Below are 26,963 nucleotides of genomic sequence, written 5' to 3' on the forward strand. Positions count from 1 at the left end.
TCAGGCAGGCAGGCAGGCAGGTGAGCGGTTAGAAGCCAGCAGTCCCAGGTTGCGAGAGGGATGTCCGACTGCCGGTTTAGGCCCAATCCCTGTAAATTGGCAGTAGGACATCCTTCGAGGGGTTCCAGATTGGAGAGGGTGCAGGCCGGGCTGAGGAACACCCCCCTCCCCTGTGCATGAATTTCGTGCACTGGGCCACTAGTTTTTTCATATAATGACTAACTTACTGGCAAAATTATTAATGCTAAATTTTACTACCGTTGAAATGTTTTTAGGGGAAATAAAGAAGCAAGCTTGGGTGAAAAACAAAAACAAAAAAACACCAAAAGCCAAAACCAAGGAATTTCTGAAAGTGTAAGCATCCAGGGAGGAGGCACGGTATAGCTTCAGATGGTCATTCCCACAGTTCTTAGGAAAACCACTACAATATCCCAAGGAGAAAAACTATAGAGCCACTTATGATAGAGATCAACTTGCTGGCACATGAAAGTGTGAGTAGAATATAACTTCAAACAAGCGGTTAAAAAAACCAATCAGCAAACCCAAGACAAAGAAAAGCCTTGCTGTAAGAGGAAAATGCCTAAGTTTACACAAATGATACATACCCGTCTGTCGATCTTATCACCCTGTAAATTATACATTAAAAATTATTCATAAATATTACTGCTTTAGAAAAATTTAAATCTAGAAAAAATCCCTCAAATACAGTTTCTACAAACCCAAACTAATACTTTGGGACAGAACAGTTCTAATCTTTTATTATATAACAATGCACATATATTTTAGAGGAGAAAGAATAATTTTATAGCACTGTGATTACTAAGAGTGGGAAGACACCATTATCTTGAGGATTTCTCTTTATGCATGAGTTATAATTACAATGTTAGAGCAAAGTCTATAGTGATGGTGGTTAGACAGTTAATTATTGTTTGGCTTAAGAAAAGCTGTTTTCAACTGACAGCAACACGGAAATGCCAAGTATTAAATAAATAAAAACATGAATATTTTGGGATAGATTTTTTAAACAATAAGAGATAAATGATAAATCAAAGCTATAAGCTTTCAATTGAAGTAAAGCAATGTTAAACAGCAAAGGGAGTTTTTAACTCCCCTTCCACTTACAGTTAAGTTTTTAAATCCTCATTCAAGGATATGTTTTTATTGATTTTTGAGAGAGAGAGAGAGAGAGAGAGACAGACAGACAGACAGACAGACAGACATCAATGTAAGAATCAACTGTTTGCCTTCAGCATGAGTCCTGACTAGGGATCGAACCTGCAACCTTTTGTTGTACAGGACAACGCTTTAATCAACGGAGCCACCCGGCCAGGGCTACAGTTAATTTTTAAGCTTTCATTTATCACTTCCTATGGATGACACTGATGTTTCTTTAAATCTAACAATAAAACAATTCTATAAATATAGCAAAATTAAAAATTAAGGAGGATATTGCACATTATCATGGGATGGGGTATCAGACAATTCCAGTGGATACAGCAATTTAGACTTACCCACATTTTTACTTCCTCCCCACCCAGTGACTCTGAATGTTGATGCCTTTACCCTGTTGCTAAAGCAGGAACTTGAATTGTTCAACAGCAAGTCTGGCTCGTGTAGGCAAATCATCTAATAGTAAGTGATACTCCTAAATGAGTTAGAATTGATACTTTGAGACTACTGTTCTTATTGATAGTCTAAAGGAATGCAAACATTTTTAGTTATGCTTTCCTCTATCATACTAGGTAAATTATATGCCTTGGAGTTTTGAGAACTCATAAACATCAAGGGATATACAGTTTAACTATACAAGCCATGGACTGGTTTCTAGTTTTGTTTTCTGAATGGAAGTTCAATTGCTCTGGGTCTGGGAAGAGAAAGAGGGAGGTATATGGCTACAAATGACTTTACTCCCTCTCTTAAAGTGAGCTGAATTAAAATGACAGAAAATGACACGCAAGAACACTGTGGATGATTGAAAAAGAAAAACCAATAAACACCTCTGCCTAGAATATGTGTTTCCATCATGATGCAGACCTTATTGTTGTAACACTATTTGGCAAAACCATTCTTGTAAGAATATTTATAACTTTTTCTCTAAAAACTGTTTCAGGTTACAATGAGCTAATAAGCAGGTAAGTAAGTCCTTGCCCCTTCCCTTTTTCATTTCCACAGTCTACAAAGGACAGCCTTAAATTCTTATATCATTGGCATCAAAACATGTAAGCCAAACCTCCCTCACGCCCTTAGTCAAGTTTCACTGGCACTTCACCTGTGAGAGGATGTTGGTGCACTGTTGCAATAAAGAAACCGGAGGGTTGCCGATACTTGTAGCAAGTTGAACTCGAAGTAACTGTTCTTTCTGGGTGGCATTTTCTTGCAAAGCATGGGCGAGGGCCACAGCAGCGCACCAGTTTGAAAGTGAATCAGTAGAAAACAAACCTCCGCATAATAACTGACCAGCCGACACTGAATTACCTGTTGCTACAAAGATGAAAGGCAGATGATAATAAACATTTATTATGTTTTTTCCACACAGAGAAAAAGACAACATACTACCTAAAAATGTGTTAATTAGTAGTATTAAGTAATGTTTTTGAAAGTCTGTTTTTCAAAGCAAATGAAAGATGACCCCTTCCTTCCCCCTCTAAAAAAAAAGACCTTGGGGAAAAAAGTAGCAGAATAAAGAAATAGTAGAATATTTTAGGCATCAAATTGATAATAGTAATATTCCAGAAATTTTTTACCTTAATTAAACACTATATTTCTAAAGAAAATTCAAGGAAATGCCATACTTTAAATATTCTACTACAACCAGGGTCTTTTATGAGCTGTGATATATTTTACCATTAAAATCTAGAAAGACAATTATCTACTTTTTAAAACAGGAATTAAAACGAAATAATTTACCATCAATGGTGGAAGGTAGAAGTGTTGACACAATTTCTCCTTGTCCTTTTTGATTTTTATATAAGAAACACTGGAAACAATAGAGAACAGCACAGCGCAATACAAATGGCTGCCTTTCATTAACCATGGACATGAGAAGTACTACAATTGCCGGTCTGTTGCATTTTAAAAAAGCACAAAAAGAAACATTGTAAATAAATAACTAGTCATTTCTGTTGATTGAAAAACCATAACCAAAACACCAGCAAGTTAAGTATTTCCATCTCCATTTCACAGAAAGGATAACCGCAGCTCAGAGAAGTGAAATGATTTACTTGCTTAAGGCACACAGCTAGAAAGTGGAAGAGGTGATACCTGAGCCCAAATGGTACCAAAGACTACTAACAATTTTAAAATAACAACATCTTTATCTTGTCAGATAATTTCTAGTTTCAAAACATACAAACTGAACTTCTTAAAAGAATAAGGTGTGCATATGAGACATACTAAAATCCCAAAGTGAGTTTTTACTTCATAGCAGATTCTCAATATTTCCCTTTTCCTACCTTGGTGGGTTTGAAGGTGCATTTACAGAAGCAAAGTAGTCTTGGTTTACTTGACAGCCTCGAATAACTTCTGATACAGTATTAATGGTCTATTAAAGGGGGAAAATAATTTAGAGAAAGTAAGTTAAGGAAGGAAACCTGTTTTCAAGTGAAGAAAACTGTTATAGCTCTGTTTTTTGCTTTTCAAAGCCAAAATTCAGACACCAAATTAATTAGTGACAGCATATAATCTTGTGATGCTTCCTTGAGGTAACATTTAAAAAATTAAGTGTAGGCCTCCAATTAAAAGTAATACTTTTAAAATCTCAAAAAACTAAAATTAATAATATCATTTAAGAGCTAGAATCTATTTCTATAAAACAAGAAGAGAATGCTTTAATATAATATTAGAGAACAAATTTAAAATGTAACAAATTAAAGATTCAATTTAAGAATGAAGTTGAGCCATGGCCTGTGTGGATAAATGGTTAGAATGTTGGCCCACACACCAAAGGGTCTCAGATTTGATTCTGGTCAAGGGCACATACCTGGGTTGCAGGTTTAATACCCACCCCCCCGTAGGGGTGTGTGTGGGAGGCAACCAATCGATGTGTCTCTCCCACATTGATGTTTTTCTCTCTCTTCCCACTCCCCTCCCTCCCTCCCACTCTCTCTATAAATCAATGGAAAAAATATCCTTGGGTGAAGATACACACACACACACACACACACAGAAAAAGAATGAAGTTGAAAAAACCTCCAAGAAAATAGAATTAAAAAACAAAAGTAGGTCCAGAAAGCCCAACAATCTATTAATAGAGTTGGAAAAACAGAAGAGAAAAGGAACATTATCATGGAATCCAAAAAACACCCTCAGAACTGAAGGACATTTGTCTCTGGCTTAAAAGGGCCCAGTGAGTGCTCTTTCAAATAAATGGAGGAAAAAAAGTTCTGCAGTATAGCACATCATCAGTAAATTTCAGAAAACCAGAAATAAAGATTCCAAAAGTTTTAGAGAGAAAAAAGCAGATTCTATAAAAAGGATTAAGATTCAAGATGGGAAAACCAAGATGGCGGCATAGGTAAACACCGGAGATTGCTGCCTCGCACAACCACTTCAAAAATACAACTAAAAGACGGAACGGACATCACCCAGAACCACAGGAAGGCTGGATGAGGGGAAATTCTACAACTAGAAGGAAGGAGAAAAGCATACCGAGATTCAGAGGAGGCGCGGTGCCGAAGTAAAATACTAAGGTGTGGAGGTGCGCGTGGAGCGGGCTGGAGGCTGAGGGCGCGGTTGTCTGTTTCAATCGGGAGGGAGTCTCAGGCTCTGAGCTCCAGTTCCGGGAGAGTCTCTGGGGACCCAGACTCATACAGGAGAAGCGGGACTGTCTGGCATTGGTCGGAACTTGAGGGCAGCTTTCTCTCCAAGGTTTGTAGCAGTTGCTGGGACACTGAGAGGCAGAGCCTCTGGGGATGGGACTGAGAGCAGCCATAACTGCTCGCTCGGCCCGCCCTGTTGATCCCCTGGGACCTGCCCTGCCCAAGCCGTGCACAGAGGCATTTGCGGGATAGCCTCAGACAAAGGCTAGATTAGCACCTCCCTAGAGGACAGAAGTTCTCCCACTGCAGACACAGCTGATTCTCACAGCCAGTTGGCCTGGAGGTCAAATCCCCACCAGTATTACCTACAACAATCAAGGCTTAACTACAACAAGACTGCGCACAAAGACCACAAGGGGGTGCACCAAGAAAGCATAAAAAATGCGGAGACAAAGAAACAGGACACAAATGACAGAAATGGAGGATATCGAGTTCAAAACCACACTTTTAAGGTCTCTCAAGAACTGTCTAGAAGCCTCTGATAAATTTAGTAAGGCCCTCGTAAAGACTGGTGAGACCACCGATAAATATAGTGAGATCCTCAAGAAATCTAATGAGACCCTCGATGTTGTGATAAAGAACCAACTAGAAATTAAGCATACACTGACTGAAATAAAGAATATTATACAGACTCCCAACAGCAGAACAGAGGAGCGTAAGAATCAAGTCAAAGATTTGAAATGCGAAGAAGCAAAAAACACCCAACCGGAAAAGCAAAATGAAAAAAGAATCCGAAATACAAAGATAGTGTAAGGAGCCTCTGGGACAGCTTCAAGCGTACCAAAATCAGAATTATAGGGGTGCCAGAAGATGAGAGATTAAAAACCTATTTGAAGAAATAATGACAGAAAACTTCCCCTACCTGGTGAAAGAAACAGACTTACAAGTCCAGGAAGCGCAGAGAACCCCAAACAAAAGGAATCCAAAGAGGACCACACCAAGACACATCATAATTAAAATGCCAAGAGCAAAAGACAAAGAGAGAATCTTAAAAGCAGCAAGAGAAAGAAACTGTTACCTACAAGGGAATACCCATACGACTGTCAGCTGATTTCTCAACAGAAACTTTGCAAGCCAGAAGGGAGTGGCAAGAAATATTCAAAGTGATGAATACCAAGAACCTACAACCAAGATTACTTTATCCAGCAAAGCTATCATTCAGAATTGAAGGTCAGATAAAGAGCTTCACAGATAAGGAAAAGCTAATGGAGTTCATCACCACCAAACCAGTATTATATGAAATGCTGAAAGGTATCCTTTAAGAAGAGGAAGAAGAAGAAAAAGGTAAAGATACTAATTATGAACAACAAATACGCATCTATCAACAAGTGAATCTAAGAATCAAGTGAATAAATAATCTGATGAACAGAATGAACTGGTGATTATAATAGAATCAGGGATATAGAAAGGGAATGGACTGACTATTCTTGGGGGGGGGGGAAGGGGTGTGGGAGATGTGGGAAGAGACTGGACAAAAATCGTGCACCTATGGATGAGGACAGTGGGTGGGGAGTGAGGGCGGAGAGTGGGGTGGGAAGTGGGAGGAGGGGAGTTATGGGGGGGAAAAAGAGGAACAAATGTAATAATCTGAACAATAAAGATTTAATTTTTAAAAAAAAAGAAAGATTCAAGATGGCCTCAGCAACACTGAAATAATGTTCTGATAGCTGAGTGTAAGTAATTTCCAACTCTGAATTCTATCCCTAGCCAAACTTCAAATTAACTCTGAAGGAATAACAAAACTGAAAACATATTCTCTTGCCATTTACCCCTTTTTAAGAAGTTAACTAAAATAAGATAATGAAATGGGGGGTCAGGGGAAGACATGGAATCTATAACTAAGGAATCCAAGTCAAGAGAGAGGTGAAAGTAAGTCCTAGAAGGAATGGTGAATCAAAGTCCAGGACAAGAGTCGTGTGGCAGAAAGAGAGAATAACCAGTCTTTTTGGAGCAGGATGATGAAAGGTTTCCAGAAAATAAAACACAAAAAAGAACACTATTATAAGACAGACAAGAACAAGGTGTGTTTTAAAAATAGACATAGGGCTCTCTTTGGCTTAGCAGGGGACAGTATAAATATCGCTGTAAAACTATTAAGCCCTGATTATTGATTTAAAAATAAGTTACTGGGGTGACCAGGGAAGTTAAGTAGGAGGGCTATACAGGGGGTTAGTGCGACTTATCGTAGGGAGGAGAGAGGTTGAAGACAGCTGTTTTTGTTATAAAACTTTTATTATTATCTGTTCTTTTAATGTGCATGTGTTGAGAAAAATAAAAAGATAACTTAACTAAACCATTATTTTCTTCAAATTAACGTTTTTCTTAAAAGATGGGAAACAGAAAATGCCATATGTCAGGAAAGAATTTACTATTTTATAAATAAGCAAGACTACTTAAGACTCAAGTCTTACTTGACTAAAACTAAAGTCATATTGTTCTCAAAATTACAAACATAAATCATACTGTTCATGCCTGTTGAACACAATAAAATTAATGAGAACTCTTCTACGCTTTATAACTAGTTATATATTATTAAACTTGAGGAATGAGTCCACCTTTTGGAATCGATACTGTCATCATTATGCTAATTATATTTTAGTAGGATCAATAAGGACTTTAACACATAAAAATAGTTAACTATTGCTGTTTTTCCTATAGCTGATATTTAATTCTTTCTGATAATTCTTAGGATTTCAACTCCACAGAGCAGTCTCTGCCTTCATTCAGTTTACCTCAGTCAGGATATCAGCAGGAATTCCAGTAGCCATTAGGATAGTGCAAAGCTGCTGCAATAAGCCACACTGGAACATGGCTTTCTGGCAGCTACTGGTAGCACCAGGAGGGTTGGTGGGAGATACCAGGACACGAATAAGCTGCAAAAGAAAGAGAAAACAAAATCTGTCTTTTTAAAAAAGTCTTGAAGCAAATTTAATCTATAGCAACAACAAAAACATCTAGGTGAAGAATGCCCTCACCTGCTTAGCCAGATCTGGGTGCTCTTCCCTTTATGCTATCATGACAATAGTTCTGTTATACTACATATCAGTGGTTCTCAACCTTGGCTGCACATTAGAATCGCCTGGGAATCTTTTTCAAATCCTGATTTCTGGGCCTCATCCTCTGTAAATTCTGTTTCTTTGTTACTAACGTTGTGGCCCCACCCCATAACAAAGAAACAGAATTTCCGGAAGATGAGGCCCAGAAATCAGGATTTTAAAAAGATTCCCGGGTGATTCTAATGTGCAGCCAAGGTTGAGAACCACTGCTATATATTAATCCTAAGTTTATCTCCTTCAGTGATTATGAACTCCCAGAGAATAGAAACTACCTTGGTCAATTTTGTATCCCAAACAAGCACAGTATTTGTAACATAGTCCATACTCAATAAATGAATGAATAAATGAATAAGTAACAGGGTGGTATTTTATCAAAGTGCGATTTCTTATTGAAGTAAGGATGAACACCTAATTATAGAGCAGGTCTGAAAACAGAATGGGTGGAGGTGTTTAAATTCCTCCTAAACTGGAAATATTTAAAGAGAGGATAAACTAACAACTGGAGACATGGTAGAAGATTCATGCATTAGGCAAGGGGTTGGCTCTACTGCCTGCTAATGCTAACTAAGTCCCTAATTTGGATCCTATGATTAGATTAGTCTGAACTTAAATATGAAATTTAAGAAACATGAAAAGTCATCCCAAACAAGTGTTCAGCACGGTTACATCTTCAAAATAATTTTATATATACCTTGCATTTTAAAACTAGAGTAATATTTATATATGTGTATAAAAATCTTGTATATCAAAATCTAATGGGACATTTATGATAATACTTTATTAAGAGGATTAACTAATCGTTTGATGACACCAGAGAGAGGCTTTAGGATTTCACATTGGTTCTTCTCCTTGGACCTCTCTAGTTAGATTTCCATTAAAAAAATTTTTGTTGTTGTTGTTTTTAAAATTTATTCTCCTCCTATCCCTACTTAAAATTTTTATAAGCAACTATCAAGCTATTTGTCATTTCTCCCACAAATATTTCTATAAGTATCTGTTTAGAAAACACAGTCACCAAGCCATTATTACACACATCAAAATAATAATTTCTTAATATGATCTAATAGCAGTTAGATATTTTTATTGATGAAGGAAATACAGAAAAAATAATTATCAATTTCTTGATGAAAGAAAAGTAGAAAGAATGGTTGAAAAAAGAGTGAGTCCTTATTATAAGGATAAGAAAGCAGATTTTGACTCATTATATAGATTAAGTTTTTAATAATTTAAACTACCGAACATTGAAAAAGATTCTCTCATAAGATAATGAGCTTTCTGGGAGGCAGAACTAGACATTAAACTATCATTCAAAAAAGATTAAATGTTTTATGACCAACAAAACTTTTCAAAAAGATTCTTCCCCCCAAATTCAATCTGCAAATATTGGAATGGAATACTCTCAAGCAGATCAATTTCAACTTTTTATGGCTTGGAATTCAAACAAGATTATAATTGTAATGATGAATAATTCCAGTTAGGGTGTACCTATCCAAAAAAGGATTATCATCATCATTTATGACGCCTTTTCATGTGCTTGAAATACAAACAACCCTGAATATAGCTATAAAGAAAGAGCATTCAACAGACTGAAAAGCAGAAAATAACCTGTGGCTTATGAAGTCATGAATGCTCCAACTACTCAATCTTTGAGGTGAAGAATATATCAATTAAACTCAGTTTTACTTTGACATTTATGTTCTTCAAGATTAGTATCTAGTTAGTTTATTTACTTTTTAAAAGGAAAGGATGCTTAACCAACTTACTATCTAACTAGAATAAAAACAGTATTTTTCTATTTTTTAAAAATCCTTACCTGAAAATGTTTTATTGATTTTTTTAGAGAGAAAGGAAGGGGGGGAGAGGGAGAGGAAAAGGGGGTGGGAGGGAAAGAGGGAGAGAGAGAGGGAAAGGGAGAGGGAGAGGGAGAGGGAGAGGAAAAGGGGGTGGGAGGGAAAGAGGGAGAGAGAGAGGGAAAGGGAGAGGGAGAGGGAGAGGGAGAGGGAGAGGGAGAGGGAGAGAGAGATTGAAACATCGATGACAGAGAGAGAAACAGCAATCAGTTGCCTCTTGCATGCACCTCAACCAGGGATCAAACTCGCAACCTAGGTATGTGCCCGGGAACTGAATCTGCAACCTTTTGGTATACAGGACAACACTCCAACCAACTGAGCCACATAGACCAGGTTCTGTTCTTCTGTTTACATGTAACACTCTATTCTAAAATTTCTGGGGGTTAAATGAGTACTTTACTTTTTAAACAGTGACACTGTCTTCAACAATTCTTTACATAGTATCCTACATATAAAACATGAATAGGCTCCTCAAGCAATTTAAATTTTCACTGTTCGATAGGAAACATGTAAGTTTTTGTACATCATCAGATCCCTTCACTCTCTCTAATCACATTTTGTAAATTACTTTTCTAGAGGAATTTCCTTTATTAAGAAAGCTGTGTTGAGCAAAGATATGAAGCTTACCACTTGAAATGCTGTTCTAAAAAACATAAACTAATGAAGTCTTGAAATGTGCAATACTGACATGTGAAAATAGAAATAATGAAGTTGGGAGTATAAATAGAAAGATTCTGCCCATGTTCTTCTGTAAAATATTTTCCTAACAAGGTTTATGCATATTCTGAATAGGGTAACTATATAATTTATTACCCAAATAGGGACACTTGAAGCAAAAGATGACACTTAGTAATTACATAACTAATACTGTTGTGGCAAACTGGGGTATATGGTGACCCTAATTATCAATCAAACCTATGTAAGCAACTCCAGGACATGCAACAGTATTAAGACTCTAATTACTAGAGAAATTAACAATCTAGTTTTGTGGAACACAACTTCAGAGATGCAGGCACAATTCTGAGACATTCAAAGACCCGTAAGATTCATCAGAGTAGTTAGGAGGTGGTCTAAAATTAAGTGTTTGGAATAGGGGAATTCAATAAAGGAGTAAATAAATAAAATGCTTCAAAGAACTTCATAATTTTCTCTGATGCAGAAATAATTTGGGATCCTACTGTCCTCACTTTCACTATCACAATAAAGCTTAAATAAAATTAGAGGTGATTTGTCAATTTAATTTGTATTGGACTTAAAACTCAGACTATCAATCTTTGAGGATAGAGACATTATAATTCATTTATTAGCACTCAGTGCCTGGCCCTCAGTAAATGTTTTCTGAATGAATTTATTTGTTGAACTTAATATTCTAAATATTAAAATTTATATCAAAGCCTTCATTAAAAAAAGCACATTTAAAAAATTCCAAGTCAACACCGTAATTGATTATCTCCTGTTGTAAAACTCATCAGAAACTATACGTTTGGTTCTGCTTTAAAATAATCCTGTAGGTAAGGGAGGGGAATTAAAAAATGAAACAAAATTGCCAGATGTAATAATTATTAAAGCTGAATGAGAGGGGTGTGTGTAGAGGGGTGAAGGGGATCAATTTCCATAGTATAAGGAAATTTTTTAAGACAACCTGGAATCTACTGAACATCCTGGTCTTATTAAACATTAGTTTACTTTTCTTTGAAAGTATCACAGTCAAAATTCTTATCACATTTATGTCTAAGTTCAATATACCTGTAGCATTAGGTGCAGATTTGTTACTTTCTGTGCAGACCAGCCAGAATTTTCATCTCCAACTTCAAACCAAGGTTTCATACGTTGAATATATGAGCCTTCTTTAAAAAAATTTTGATTGGAATTGTTGTTTTTTAACAAGTTTTGGAGCAAAATCAGACAATCTTCCACTACTATACCTGAGGAAAGAATGTAAAATGGAAATGTTAAGGCTGATAAAACCTGAAGGAAAATTCAATCTCTAAACATTAAAAAAAGAGAGAGAGGGAGAAATCTCCATACTCAACATCTCTTCAGTACGGCAAGGCAGAGAGCTGTTCTGACTCCTGACCACAATCTGTGTGCTCTTTCTCAGGTCCTCTAATGATCTCTTTGACTTCTATGTTCAACTATGTACATATGTTACCTCAGTAATTCAGGTATTTTCTTCAAATCCCAGGTTAAATATAATTTCTTCAGGAATAATCACCAAGACCCAGTGACTAACTTAGCTAGCATCACTAGCTACATGCTTTCATAGTAGCCTGTTCCTTTTATTTTGCTGTAGTAACTGTCCTCTCCAATAGACTATTCATGAAGACAGGAATCTGTGAATGCCGTACTAGGATACAGTGACCGACTTAGTATCCGCTGCAGAGACAAGATATCATGTATATACATAATAGGTCACTATTAAGTATTTGCTGAATGAATTAATCATATCTTAATTTCTAAGAACCATTAGACATTGTTGCCTCTCTGTCTCTTCCTTGAAACTTCCTCTTCCCTCGGTTCCTAAAACACTTGCTCTTTCCTGGTTTTCCTTAGGGATCTTTGGCCACTCCTCTGGCTTCCTTCCTATCATTCATGGTTGTGTTCTGCATTTTTTCTTCTTTGTTTACAAAATATACTCTCCAGAGTAGTTTCATCCACACAACAGGTTACACTTTTATCACAGCTGAAGCTCTCCAACTACTGATTCCACTTTATCAAGTGCCAGTTTAACCAATGATCTCTGTTTCTCTCAATGAAGCATATGGATGATGCTGGACGCTCACAGCTAGCAGGTTCCTTTGTGCAGTACACCTCCACTTCTGCTCTTAGTAGCTAAGCTTTATGTCTATAATAATCAATTTTTAAACATTAATATACTTTATTTCTCTCCCTTCGCTTCTCCTACTATCATCATTTAGCATTAGTGTGGCACATTTGTTGTGACTCATGAACAAATACTGATACATTATTCAAGTCCATAGTTTACATTAGGATTCACTCTTTGTGTTGTACAGTTCTATGGGTTGACATATAAACAATGTCATGTATCTGCCATTACAGTATCATATAGAATAGTTTCATGCTTTAAAATCCTGTGTTATACCTATTCATTCCTCTTTCCCCCAAATCCCTGGCAACGGTCTCTATATAGTTTTGTCTTTTACAGATGTCATAGAAACTGTGAACTTTCAGATGGGCTTATTTAACTTAGCAATATGCATTTAAGGTTCCTCCATGTCTTTTCATGGTTTGCTAACTTTTTATTGTGAAGGACATTTTGGTTGCCTTCAAGTTTTGGCAATCGTGAAGAAAGTTGCTATAAACGTTCATGCGCAGGATTTTGTGTGGATATAAGTTTTCCACTCATTTGGGTAAGTATCAAGGAGAGTGACTGTTGGATTGAGTGATAAAAGTATATTTAGCTTGGTAAGAAACTGCCAAAATGTACTCCAAAGTGGTTGTATCAACTTGCATTCCCACTAGCAATGAGTGAGAGTTTCTATAGTACTACATCCTTGCCTGCTTTTGGTATTGTCAGTGTTCTAGATTTTCGCCATTTTAATAGCATGTAGTGATAGCTCATTATTTTAATTTGCATTTTCCTAATGACATATAATTTTGAGCATCTCTTCATGTGCTATTTGCCATCTATATCTCTTCTTTGGTAATGTGTTTGTTCACTTTTGTCCATTTTATAATTGGGCTGTTTGTTTATTGTTGAATTTCAAGAGTCCACTGTATAATTTGGATACAAGTCCTTTTTCAGATATGTATTATTTTCTTCCAGTCTGTGGCCTATCTTTTCATCTTCTATTTTAAATTTTATTTATATCATTTTTAATTTATCAATTATAGTTGACATACAATATTATATTAGTTTCAGGTGTATACCCCAGTGATTAGACATTACATAACTTACTAAGTGATCATCCCAATAAATCTCCCACCCACCTGACATCATATATAGTTATTAGAATATTACTGATTATATTCCTTATGCTATACTTTATATCCCCATGACTATTCTGTAACAACCAATTTGTACTTCTAAATTCCTTCACCTTCTTCACCATCCCCCAGCCCCTCTCCCATCTAGCAACGATCAAAATCTTTGAGTCTGTTTCTGTTCTGCTTTAGTTTTTTAGATTCAATTATTGATAGATATATATTTATTGCCATTTTACTGTTCATATTTTTTATCTTTTTCCCCCCTTTATTTTTCTTAAAGACGACCTTTTAACATTTCATTTAATACTGGTTTGGTGGTAATAAATTTCTTTAGCTTTTTCTTATGTGGGAAGCTCTTTATATGTCTTTTGAATCTAAATGATAGCTTTCTGGGTAATCCTGATTGTAGGTCCTTGCTTTTCATCACTTTGAATATTTCTTGCCAATCCCTACTGGCCTGCAAAGTTTCTGTTGAGAAATCAGCTGACACTGGGAGCTCCCTTGTTGGTAACTAATTGCTTTTTTTTTGCTGCTTTTAAGATTCTCTCTTTGTCTTTAACCTTTTGCATTTTAATTATTATGTGTCTTGGTGTGGGCCTCCCTCAGCTCATCTTGTTCGAAACTCTCTGTGCTTCCTGGATTCATATGTCTATTTCTTTCACCAGGTTAGGGAAGTTTTCTGTCATTCTTTTATCAAATAGGTTTTCAATTTCTTGCTCTCTTTCTGGCACCCCCATGATGTGAATGTTGGTACACTTGAAGTTGTCCTAGAGGCTCCTTACACTACCTTCATTTTTTTTTTGATTCATTTTTCTTTTTGTTGTTCTGATTGGGTGCTTTTGTACTTCCTTATATTCCAAATCACTAATTTGATTCTCAGCTTCATCTACTCCACTGTTGATTCCCTGTAAATTATTCTTCATTTCAGTTAGTGACTGGTCTTTTTTTATGGTATTGAAGTTCTAAGTTCACCGAGAATCCTTATAACCAATGTTTTGAATTCTGCATTTACATTACTTATCTCCATATTGTTTAGAATTTTGTTCTGTTCTTTCATTTGAAACATGTTTCTTTGTCCCCTCATTTGGCAGCCTTCCTGTGTTTGTTTCTATGTATTAGGTAGAGCTGCTGCATCTCCCAGGCTTGGTAGAGTGGCCTAATGTAGTAGGTATCTTGTGGGGTTCACCTGAGTTGGGCACTCCATGTATGCCCCTATGTGGGCTATGTATGCCCTCCTATTGTGGTTGAGCCTTGATTGCTGTTGGCATATCAGTGGACAGGATTTACCCCCAGGTTGATTGGCTGCAAGGACTGGCTATGACCACGGACCACCACAGAGGATCATCTGTGCAGGAGCCCACCCCAACAGAGCAGAACTTACATCAGTGGGGCTATGGTGCCCACTTGAATCCACCCTGTCACTTGTGGAAGTGACTGAGTGATGCTTTGATGTAGTTTGAGGCTGTCCACTGGTTGCTGGCTCTGGGGCCTCCTAGGAGGTACAGGCAAAGGTGAGCCACCATGTGTGTTCTGCCTGGGGCCACCCAGCATGAAATACAAAATGATCTGCAGATGGCTGTCACTTGTGTTGGGCTTAGAGGTACCCAGGTAAGACTAACTGTGAACCAAAGCTGGATACTGCTAGTGCCACGCCTGGGGACAACTTAGCAAAAGGTACAGGGCACACCAAGGCCAGATGTGGCTTGAGAGATTTTAGAAAAGTCTAAAAAAGTGTCAGCAAAGATAGGTCATTATATAGAAAAGCCACATGGGTGGGATGGGATTTCAGGGAATCAACAGGACAGGGCAAACAGTGTGAGCCAGGTTGACAGAGACTCATATATGTTGCCCTTCTGCCAGCTTTGTTGGTAGAGGGCTCAAAAAACAAACAAACAAAAACCCCCAAAAGGCCTCTGCCAGCATTTTTCTCTGGGAAAAAGCTGACCCCGCAGCTCTTGCCCTGATGCCAAATACTTCAGTTCCTCCTTGTATGTCCCTGGTGCCTTTCGAGCTGCTATCTCGGTGCTGGAACTCTGAAAGAGTAAGTCAGAGTAAGCCTGTGTGCAGGCCCTTTAAGAGGAACTGCCTGGGACTCCAGAAGCCCTCCATTTCACTCAGCCACAATGCCCTTTGGTTTTTACAGCCAAAAATTGTGGGGACTTCTCCTCCTGGCACTGGAACCCTGGGCTGGGTGGCCTGGTGTGGGGCTGGTAACCTTACTCCTCACGGGAGGCCTACACGGCAGAGATATTCCTCCCGATTTTTATCTACCACATGTGAGTGTGGGACCATCCTGTTCTTCAACTCCATCCCTCCTACCAATCTCAATACGGCTTTTTATTTAAATCCTTAGTTGTAGGACTTCCATTCATCTAGGTTTCAGGTGGTTCTGAATAATGCTTGTTTTGTAGTTTAGTTTTAGTTTTGATGTGGTTGTTGGAGAAGGAGGCGAGTACTGCATTTACCTACACCACCATCTTGACCAGAAGTCTCTTTTCATTTTCTTAAACAGAACGTTTTGCTGAGAAATTTTCAATTTTAATGAAGTCCCACTTATCATTTTTCTTTCATGGATTATGCTTTTGGTATTGTATCTGAAAATAAATTTCTTTTGTTCACAAATGTATCATGCTATTTGCACTGATTATTAATTATTATGTAAACTGCCAAAACATGAGAACAGAGCTATTTTTATGAAAACTATGTTTGCATTTGGCAAAACTCAAAACTCAATAAGCAAGTCATTAAAAATGACTATTGTTATGCAGGGGTAATACAAGTCTAAAATAAGGAAAGTAATTGTAAAAACCCATACAGATCCTGCACTCCATTTTAAGGAAACCAAAATGCAAGACATAATGTATTATAGGTGTGACGTATGCAAGAAAGATGGTGAAAAACTCCAATCAGCAGACCCATATTTAAAGAAAAAGTTCTGGCTCTAACTCAAAAGTTTAGTGTAGAAATTACATTTAAAACTTTATTATATTTAACTTAAAATGTTGAAGGTGCACATTTTAAATACTTTTAAGGAATCTCTAATTTAACCAGTCCTGATCTCTCCAGAATGAAGGCTTCCTTACCTCATGTTGCTGAACCATGTGACTGATCCTCACACCTCATGAGGAGGAACCACTATATCTGTCTCTTATGTAGGACCATAAATCTCCATTAAATAAGATCTGCCATTAGGACCATCTGAAGGCTCTGGAGGAAACAGAATATCAAAGCCCTCACTATAACTGGCAGGCCTTCCTTCCACTGTGCAAAATGAATTCTAGATCTGAGGGCCAGTACCAGTTACAAGGAGCTACTGGAACTTGTCTTAGCAACCCTTAAGACTAGGTAATTCCACCTTGCCTTAAAATCCCGTTTTCCTCAGAAAACATGCACCTCTGGTCATATATGCTCTTCCATTTTCTCATCTTAGAAATGCTTCCTCTCCCCATTTAATTTCTTTTCAACCTCTTTCATGATGCTACCTCAAACTCCAAAATACTGGTTAATAAACCTATTACACCCTCAATTATTTCATGAAATGCTTCTTTTAACGAAACTGCATTATCCTGGAATGTTCTCAAATGAGGGCAATTCATGTTCATTTCCATGTTCTATTGAGTCAGGATGTGGAATCAATCCATATAGATTATGGATAGCACAGTGTATTTTCCAGAGATCACAGTTCCTCTACCTTGTCAAAAAAAACCCCACCTGTTTCCTTGAGGCTCAGGCCATCTGGCTGTACCATATCTTAAAATTATGTAACAAATTCATGATTACTACTCTTTGTTCACTGAAAACATCACTGGCCTCTCACTCAAAGTCTTCTTCCTCAAAGTTTGCTGTCACTCTTGATTTCAAGTTCAGTGACAACTGATCTAATACCTGGACCTCAGTTCCCTGGTATCATCTTAAGAGATAATTCTCTATTACTAAAACCTTCTATCTTCCTAGCTCAAGAATTCTCAACATATCTGTACTATGCCTTCCCTGAGATGTTCAATCCATTAACAAGTCTCTCTCCCTTTTTAGAAACCTCCTGTCTTTACTTCCTTCCCTATATAAATAAGATTATATAGATCTTCATTTCTTCCACTTTATAGATAATATGCTAAACTCCCTTGTCTTTTCATAGCATCTTCTTAGAAAAGGCACAAAACTGTGAAAAATCACCTGCCTGGCTTTTTTTCTACATCTTCACCTAGGTAGCTGAGTATTTGGGATGATGACGAGGGGGCAATCTACTCTTCTGTAAAATCATGGTCAACACCATTAATGAGGCCTTTATCCCTGTCTTAAAATTTCCTAATTAAAATATTCAACTAACTCTCCTATTCTCCAAAAGATAATTTTTTAATCTCCTTAATTAACTATGTCCTCTTCTTTTACTCTTTGAATATGACTCTTCCTTCAGTTCAACTCCCCTTCTTCTCCTATCTTAAGTCAATTCCTTCCTCTACCGTGGATGTCATTTCTTTCTCCTCTTTGGGTATTAAGTACCACTAATTGATCATCCTCTCTCTCCTGTATCTCTCCCATCTCCCCTTACTTATGTGATTGGAGTCTCTCCCATTTTAAAAGAAAAAGCCCTCATAGATTAAAGGAGAAGAATAATCTGATAATTTTCATATATGTACAAAGAAATCATTTACTAAAATTCAAGATTCATGCATGATAAAAACACTTAGTAAAAATCAAACTTAATGGTAAAGGCATCAACATTTTTATTAAGGTCAGCAACATTTAACACTGTAAAGATTCTAATTAAATAAATAAGATGAAAAGAAAAGTGGTATAAGAATTGAAAAGGGGAAAAAAAGATTACTCTTGTTTGTAGAAAATGTGATTATCTACACAAAAAGCCTAATAGAACTAATTGGATATAAGATCAATATACAAAATTCAAGTAGTAACCACCAATTTGAGGATGTAATAGAAAAAGATTCTGTTCATATGGTAACAAACACTGTAAGATCCCTAAGAATGAATCTACTAAAAAAGGTATAAGGTTCTTTTGCTCAAAATTATAAAACATGACTGAAAGACATAAAACCTGAATAAATTAAGAGATATACCATGGTTTATGGGTGGGAAAGTCAATACAGTAAACATGGCTATTCTCCTTAATCTGTAAAGTCAATATATTTCCAAGCAAAATTCCAGCAGGGATTTTCATAGAACTTGACTAGTAGACAAGTTGCATTCAAATGAAAGGACAAAAAAGAAAAGGCATGTTAATACAATTTTGAAAAGAGCCAAGACAGGAGACTTTTCCTCTATTCTAAAAGGTAGGAAAGCTTTAGTAATTAAGATTGTTATTTTGGTAGAGAGTTAGACAGACTATTGGAACAGAATACAGAACTCACAAACAGACCTTCATACATATGAAAATTTAATTACAAACTTCATACCATTGTTCAAATGCAAAATCCGTATTAATTAAATGTAAAAGACAAAATTTTAAAGTCTCTAGTAGAAGAAAATGATGGAAAATCTCTTTACGGCCTTGAGTTAGGAGACAGATAGTGTTCACAAGACACAAAAACATAAACTATAAAATAGCGATTACATTAAAATTTTAAATTTTAATAGAAACACTATAAACAGACTAGAAGATGTATAATGAACAAAGGATTAGTATCCAGAATACATAAAGAATTTCCAGTAACCAACTGGAAACATGTATCAATATAAATAAATCTAAAAAAAATGTTGAATAAACAGTAAGATGTAAAATTATATTTAGAATACTCCTTATCTATATACTGTATATTACAAAATAATACTATCTATTGTATAGCTATATAATACTATATATTGCAAAATAATACTATATATTGTTTATGAATATACTAGAGGCCCGGTGCAAGGATTCGTGCACCGGTGGGGTCCCTTGGCCTGGCCTGTGGGGATTGGGCGGAAACCAGCTCTCTGGCATCCCCCAAGGAGTCATGGATTGTGAGAGGGTATAGGCCAGGCGAGGGACACCACCAGTGCATGACTGGGGCAGGGGAGGGACTGCAGGAAGGCTCTAGGGCATGTCCAGCCTGTCTTGCCCAGTCCCAATCGGGGCTGTCTCGCTCAGTCCCGATTGGAGCCAATCGGGGCTGGCTGGCTGGGAGGGACTGCAGGAGGGCTCCAGGGCGTGTCCAGCCTGTCTTGCCCAGTCCCAATCGGGTGGACCCCAGCAGCAAGCTAACCTACCGGTCGGAGCGTCTGCCCCCTGGTGGTTAGTGCATGTCACAGCGACTGGTCGAATGAACAGTCGGACACTTAGCATATTAGGCTTTTATATATATAGATGTGTATAATGTGTATATATAGACTCACACAAATAAGTACTGAAAATATGAAAGCACACATAGGAAGGAAAAACAACAAAATCAGAATATTATGATCTTAGCGAAGGAAGGTTGGGGAAAATATTAGAATGGTTATACACTTAACTATCTGTTGTGTTTTATTTATTTAAAAAAATAAATGATATATGAATGGCAAAATGTAAGCATTTAATAGAGTTAAATGGTAGGTGCTCAAGTGCTTGTTATGCTATTTCTATTGTTTTCTGTATGTTTGAAATATTTCATGTCAATAAAAAATTTAAGAACATAAAAACCATCCATTGCTCCCTTGCAGGTGAGCATTGGCCCATACACCAAAAGGCTGCCAGTTCAATTTCCGGTCAGGGCACATGCCCAGGTTGTGGGCTTGATACACAGTAGGGGGCATGCAGGAGGCAGATCAATGTTTCTATCTCACATCCATGTTTCTCTCTCTCTCCCCCTCTCCTTACCTCTCTCTCTAAAATCAAGAAAATAAAAACAAAAAACACACAAATATCCGTGTCAAACCTCCAGTTCATGTTTACCTCTCTCCCGTGCCTTTTCCAAATTCCTTATATAAATTTTATTTACTATTCTACTTTCCCACTTGTAATTCACTCCTTGAGACTGCAATCTGGATTCTGAGGCAAATACTATTACACAACTGCTCTCACAAATGTCACTAACGATGTCCATGTACTAAATCCCACAGACACATCTCTGCTACCCATTCCCCTGACCCACCTAAAAATGCAGTTTTCCTCTTGTCTCTCAGCCTTTTCCTTCTCAGTCTCTTTTACCAACTACTCCTTTATTATCCTTAACTATTGGCATACCGTAGGTTCTAGCCTAGCATTTCCATTCTCATTCTGCACTCATCCTAAGTGACTCATCTAATCTTTCTTGTTTATCTAATTTTATTTTATTTATCATCTACAGTCTAAAGCAGCGGTTCTCAACCTGTGGGTCGTGACCCCTTTGGCGGTTGAAGACCCTTTCACAGGGGTCACCTAAGACCATCCTGCATATCAGATATTTATATTACGATTCATAACAGTAGCAACATTACAGTTATGAAGTAGCAACGAAAATAATTTTATGGTTGGGTCACAACATGAGGAACTGTATTTAAAGGGCCAGAAGGTTGAGAACCAGTGGTAAACACTCTCAAATCTTTAGATTGGGGTAGAGGAAAAATAAACCAAAGTCAGGAGCATACACAAGGTGGGAAGGAAAACTAACAGAAAACTCTCCACCTAATAAGCTGAGAATTCAAAGGGCTTTATCTTCAGGGTGAGAATGACCAGAAGTTAACTAGTCCTCATAGATCTTGCAGCCTCAGTTTGCATTGCCTGAGTGTTCTAGGAAATCTCACCTCTTGAATTTGGATTAACGTGATCCCCCAAGGCTTGGCAGAAACTAACATATGCTTTCTCTGAAAGAAATTTCCTTCATCCCAGGCTTTAAATTCCTATAAATAAATCTGTTAAGTACAACAACCCATAGTGAAAGATAACCATGTACTCAGAAAATATTGTACCATGCACAAGAATGAGCAGAGCAAAAGTACCAGACCCACAAAGACAGAAAATATTGAGATTATCAGACAGAGACTATGAAATAATTGTTTCTTATGTTCAAAGAAATAAAAGGTAGTTGAAAATAACTGCAGAGAAAAAGAAATTATATAAAAAAAAATCACACACATTTACCAAAGAACCAAACAGTACTTCCAGAAAAGAAACATTAAAAAGTCAATGGATTGCCCTGGCCTGGTGGCTCAGTTGGTTGGAGCATCATCCTGTACACCCAAAAGTTGTGGGTTCGATTCCCAGTCAGGGCACATACCTAGGTTGCCTAGTGAGTGTGCGAACATGAAGCAACCAATGATCTCTCACATTGGTGTCTGTCTTTCTCTCTCTCAAACCAATTTGAAAAAAAAAAAAATAAAACATATCCTTGGGTTAGGATAAAAAAACCTCATAAGAAATCAAGAGATGGATGTTAACTAAACTTACTGTGGTAATCATTTCACAATACATGTAAATCAAATCATTATGCTGTACACTTTAAACTTATACAGTGCTGTATGTCAACTATATCTCAATATAATTGGAAAAAACCCCTCGCCGAAACCGGTTTGGCTCAGTGGATAGAGCGTCGGTCTGCGGACTAAGGGGTCCCAGGTTCGATTCCGGTCAAGGGCATATACCTGGGTTGTGGGCACATCCCTGTAGGAGATGTGCAGGAGGCACCTGATTGATGTTTCTCTCATCGATGTTTCTGACTCTCTATCTCTCTCCCTTTCTCTCTGTAAACAATCAATAAAATATATTTAAAAAAAAAAAGAAAAAAGAAAAAACCCCTCAATGAAATGAACACATTTATTAGCAAATTAAATATAGATGAAGAGAGAATTGTTGAAATAGAAAACAAATCAGAAGAAAAAATCCAGAATAAAGGCTGGAAAGACATAAAGATGGACAACACATAAGAAAAAGTAAGACAATAGGTGAGAGTTAAATGACAGATGACAGAAATTGAATCTGAGTTTAAAAAGGGGAGAAAATGTGGCAGAGTGGTATTTGAAGAGATATAGCTGAGATTTCTCCAGAAATTATGATAGACACTAATCTAGATTCCAGATGCCTAACAAATATTAAACAGAATAAAAAGAAATCTATACACAACACATCATAGTGAAAAAAAGAATATAAAGTGAGAGTCCTCATTTCTTCCTTCAAGTGTATTCTCCAGAAATTAAGTTTAGTGAGCACAAAAGGAATCACTTAAAATAAATCTATTCATACTGTACCTCCATCACTATTGCCCTCCTCTGTAATAATGTCCAGTAGTCTCTCAAAAGCATTTTCGAAAGCAACAATTTTCTGGATTGCGCCATTACTTCTTGTTAGTGCTTGTAGTAGTAAGACACCCTTATGGAGAAGAAAAATAATGTTTAGTGGAGTACAAGTTTTATGAGACATTTAAAAATTACTCTCAAAAACCATAGAATTTTAGAAGTGATAGGAATTTCACAAGTCCAATCCCTTTAATTCATAGATAAGGAAAACAAGGAGAGAGCCTAGACTTAAATCCATGTCTACCAATTCCCAATTCAGTTCTCTTTTCACTGTAAACATAAACATATAATAATTCTTGCATATTCATCAATCACTATACAACTTTCATTGTGGTGTTAAGAGTTTAGCATTATATCTGTCTCAGGAATGCCTCTGCACATGCTTCACAATAGCAATTACATTAAACTGTGAATTCAATGAATATCATCATATTGTAGCACAGAAAATTCAGATATTCTTACGATTCCCCCAAATTTCCAAAACTCAATTCTGGCATATCCAGATTGAGACAATTCACAGTTTTGCTTCTGATTTTTAGCTTTTCTCAGCCCCTATTATGTTGGATTTTATTTACATACTAGAGGCCTGATGCACAAAATCCGTGCAAGGGGCTCGGCCCTCGCACCCCCAGCTTTGTCCAAATGTCGTCCAGAGGGTCGTTCTGCTGTCTGGTCTAATTAGCATATCAGCTCTTTATTATATACTATAGGATTCTGCAACCTCTTAACATTCAAGGAAAACTCACTGCTACCCATTTCTGCTTCTTTCACTATAAACAAAGGAATAGTAAATAGGTGGTTCCAAAGTACCAAAGAGGCAAATTAGCTCCTTGCTATCAGTTCTGGGCAGATAAGTATTCGCATAAGACAAAAAAATGCCCATGGCCTTTCTGAGCTTGTTCTTTGAATTTTCCTGTCAAGTCTCAACATTAAGATGAGAAAGGCAAAATGATTATTTTTATTTATTTTATTATTTTTTAAAATGATTATTTTTAGATGTGAAATTTTCCTACTAATGCTGCCAACTTGAGTTTAACTGCTAACAAAGGGAGGAAGGAATACAGTAGAAAGCATACTAAGGCTCTGAATTTGATAAAGTGGGTTTAAAAAATGGTTGTCCTGGTTACTAGCTGTGCAACTTTAAGCAAATTACATAAATTCTGAGTATTAGTACATTTACGTGTAAAACAAGGATAATATCTTTGTTACTTTTTTTATATGCAACTTTTAATTTCCCAGTACATGTGTTTCTTTTCCCTGTTAAGAAATATATTGCTCTAATCAAACACATCCACTAAAATGCTATTAAGAATGAAAGTATCTGATCTGGTCATTTGAAAGTACGTGGGCACCAATTCCTTACTTTAAAAACTGACAACTAAAAGGTTGATTTTATTTATCTGGTCTTTCATGTATAAAATGTATTTCAGAATAAACAAAGTAGACAAGTTGGTAAAGTAAAATTCTTTGTGTAAGATCACAGCTTCATAAATGTAAAATAATAAAATTATAAAAATCATCATGTTGTAGTTCTCAACAAAATAAGCTTATTTAAGCAATAATCATTAATGGATAATCAGATGTAATGGATGAATTTAAGGTAAGGTTGACAGCTTTATAATACAGTGATCTGGCTGTAACCACCTGAATCAAACCCACTGATCACTAAAAGTGAGACAGCCAAATGCTACACATTTCCCGATGTATTGTAAAATTAAGAACACTGATCAGCTAGGAAATATCCTAGCAAAAAGGGGAACTGGAACCTAATCAACAAATATTTAATTTGCAAAGCAAGAAAAAATAAAGCTGCATATTCTTAGGCTTGTTTTTCAAATTTAACTTACATCATTACGTATAACTTCCCTGGAATCCGCTAATAAGTCCATCAGTCTTGAAACACCTAGAACACACAACCATGTGGAAAAAAAAAATACTGGCAGATCAAAAACACAAATAGTGATTCAAGTTATAAACAATTTATTAACACATCATTTCAGTCCCCCTCTTTAGGAATGATCCTGATTTTTAAATCAAAATGATTTAAAGAAGATAAGTCACTTACCCATGGGACTAACTAAAATAATTTGCTGCACCTGAGGCCCTAGGTGCTTCAAAAGAGAAGTAAGAAGCTTCACACCGGGCCATCGGACATGGAAGTCAAAGTCCTGGAAGGTAAGAATGTAAAATGTTTACATTTATAACACACACACGTGTGTTTTTTTCCAACTTAATAGTGGTGCTAAAAACCACAAACAAAATTTTTTCAAACTTTAATTTAAGAAATAAAAAACCAAAAATAGAGTTGATATAAATTGCTCAAACTTATTCACTGTTACTGACTAGATAAAACAGTGTTTTGTAAAACTGGAAATAAGCTGAGCATTTTAACAGATTATATAGTTCTTAAAATATGCATGTGAATCTCTTGCAATGATACAGCAAATCTCACTATTTTAAAGATATATATATAATGCTTTACCCAAAAGGGTAAAAAAGAAGCTTATTAAGATGACAAAAATGACAAGGTTCTTTATTTACCTCCAACAAAGATAACAGGAGAGTGACATTTTCTTGCTGTTTAATAAAAATTTCTGTAAACTGACTTCCCAAATCCTCACTCTGTCTTGTGGAATTTTCTTCTGTAATATTAAAAGATAAAGCACTTCAATATGATGCAGTGTTATGTTAAAGTATTCTTTGTGTTTTTTTTTTGAAGGAGCTAAGCAGAAATGATAATTTCCTTGGTACAATTATGCTGAAAAACATATCCTTAAATTAATTTTCAATGTCATTTAAATAAATATTTTTCTTTTTTCTTATTAGCAAATTTACTGGGGTAATATTGGTTAATAAAATTATATAAACTTCAGGTGTACAACTTTATAATACATCTGTATACTCTATTGTGTGCTCACCAGCTGAAGTCAGTCTCCTTCCATCACCATGTATTTTACCCCCTTTACCCTCTTTGTCCTCCCTCTGCTTCCCTTCTGGTAACCACCATTCAGTTGTCTGTATCTATGAGTATGTTTTTTAATTTCTTTTGTTTGTTTATTGCTTTTTGCTTTCTATACCATTTCTGAGTGAAATCGTATGGTTCTTGTCCTTTCCCATCTGACTTATTATACTTAGCATAATACTCTTTTTAAAAAAAATATATATATCTTTATTGATTTCAGAGAGGAAGGGAGAGGGAATGAGAGATAGGAACATCAATGATGATAGAGAACCATTGATTGGCTGCCGCCTGCACGTCCCCTACTGGGGATCAAGCCCACAACCTATGCATGTGCCCTTGACCAGAATCGAACCTGGGACCCTTCAGTTTGCAGGCTGACGCTCTATCCACTGAGCCAAACCAACCTAGGGCCATAATACTCTTAATATCCATCCACATTGTTGCAAATGGCACTATTTCAAATTGTTATGCTCTAAATATTTAAATATGATAAATAAAAGATATTTCTTGAGGACATTTTTAGGTTAAATTTCTAATTAGGGTACACGGAAACTTATTGGGATGATGGAAACATTCTATCTCTAATGTGATTATGGTTACACTACTGTTGTAAACATTTGCCCAAACACACAGGACTATAAAACCCCCAAAAGTAAATTATACTGTATGTAAATTATGTCTCAAAACCTCCTGCCTTGAAAACATTATTGAATATATAGTCCTTACTGACTCTGAGTGTTACTGTGTTAAATAATTTAATTATGAAATTAACCAGTTACTTGCAGATTCCTCCATATCTTTTTAAACAAAGTTAGAAAAGTTTCATATTTGTCCTTAAAACTTCAGTCTTTAGATTAAACTATTTGTTGTTTCAATGTACTTTGCCAAAAATATAAAGGATCACTAATAACTACTGAAGCACCAACTGCCAAAGCAAACTATCATTTAAAATTTGCCTATACTATTAACACAGTTTAGAGATGGCAAATACACTGTTCCCCAGTCCCTAACCCACACCAGATGCAGCCAATTGATCACAGCATCTGCTGAGCATTAGAATCCTTGTCCGCATATTGCTCCAGGCAGTGACTATAAACCAGTGAAGCTGGCAATCAAGGTCAAACCTATTTATTATCTCTCAAAC

At 36.5% G+C, this 26,963-nt stretch overlaps 1 protein-coding gene across 6 annotated transcripts in view; it reads right to left on the minus strand.

The window, feature by feature from the left end:
• Positions 1 to 26,963, minus strand: part of USO1 (USO1 vesicle transport factor) — an 80,292-nt gene that overhangs the window by 21,993 nt on the left and 31,336 nt on the right. For 5 of the 6 annotated variants that reach the window (XM_059668285.1, XM_059668278.1, XM_059668258.1 and 2 more), the window contains 10 exons: positions 25,399 to 25,499; positions 24,923 to 25,025; positions 24,705 to 24,760; positions 22,810 to 22,930; positions 11,470 to 11,648; positions 7,550 to 7,690; positions 3,453 to 3,541; positions 2,908 to 3,062; positions 2,270 to 2,481; positions 606 to 626 (listed from right to left, as the gene is read on the minus strand). In XM_059668285.1, the coding sequence (XP_059524268.1) occupies positions 606 to 626; positions 2,270 to 2,481; positions 2,908 to 3,062; positions 3,453 to 3,541; positions 7,550 to 7,690; positions 11,470 to 11,648; positions 22,810 to 22,930; positions 24,705 to 24,760; positions 24,923 to 25,025; positions 25,399 to 25,499 (1,178 nt within the window). The remainder of the gene's footprint in view (positions 1 to 605; positions 627 to 2,269; positions 2,482 to 2,907; positions 3,063 to 3,452; positions 3,542 to 7,549; positions 7,691 to 11,469; positions 11,649 to 22,809; positions 22,931 to 24,704; positions 24,761 to 24,922; positions 25,026 to 25,398; positions 25,500 to 26,963) is intronic. The other variant, XM_059668262.1, reaches the window with a different exon arrangement.

The sequence above is a fragment of the Myotis daubentonii genome, chromosome 1 (genome assembly GCF_963259705.1).
Source record: "Myotis daubentonii chromosome 1, mMyoDau2.1, whole genome shotgun sequence".
NCBI classification, from domain to species: Eukaryota; Metazoa; Chordata; class Mammalia; order Chiroptera; family Vespertilionidae; genus Myotis; species Myotis daubentonii.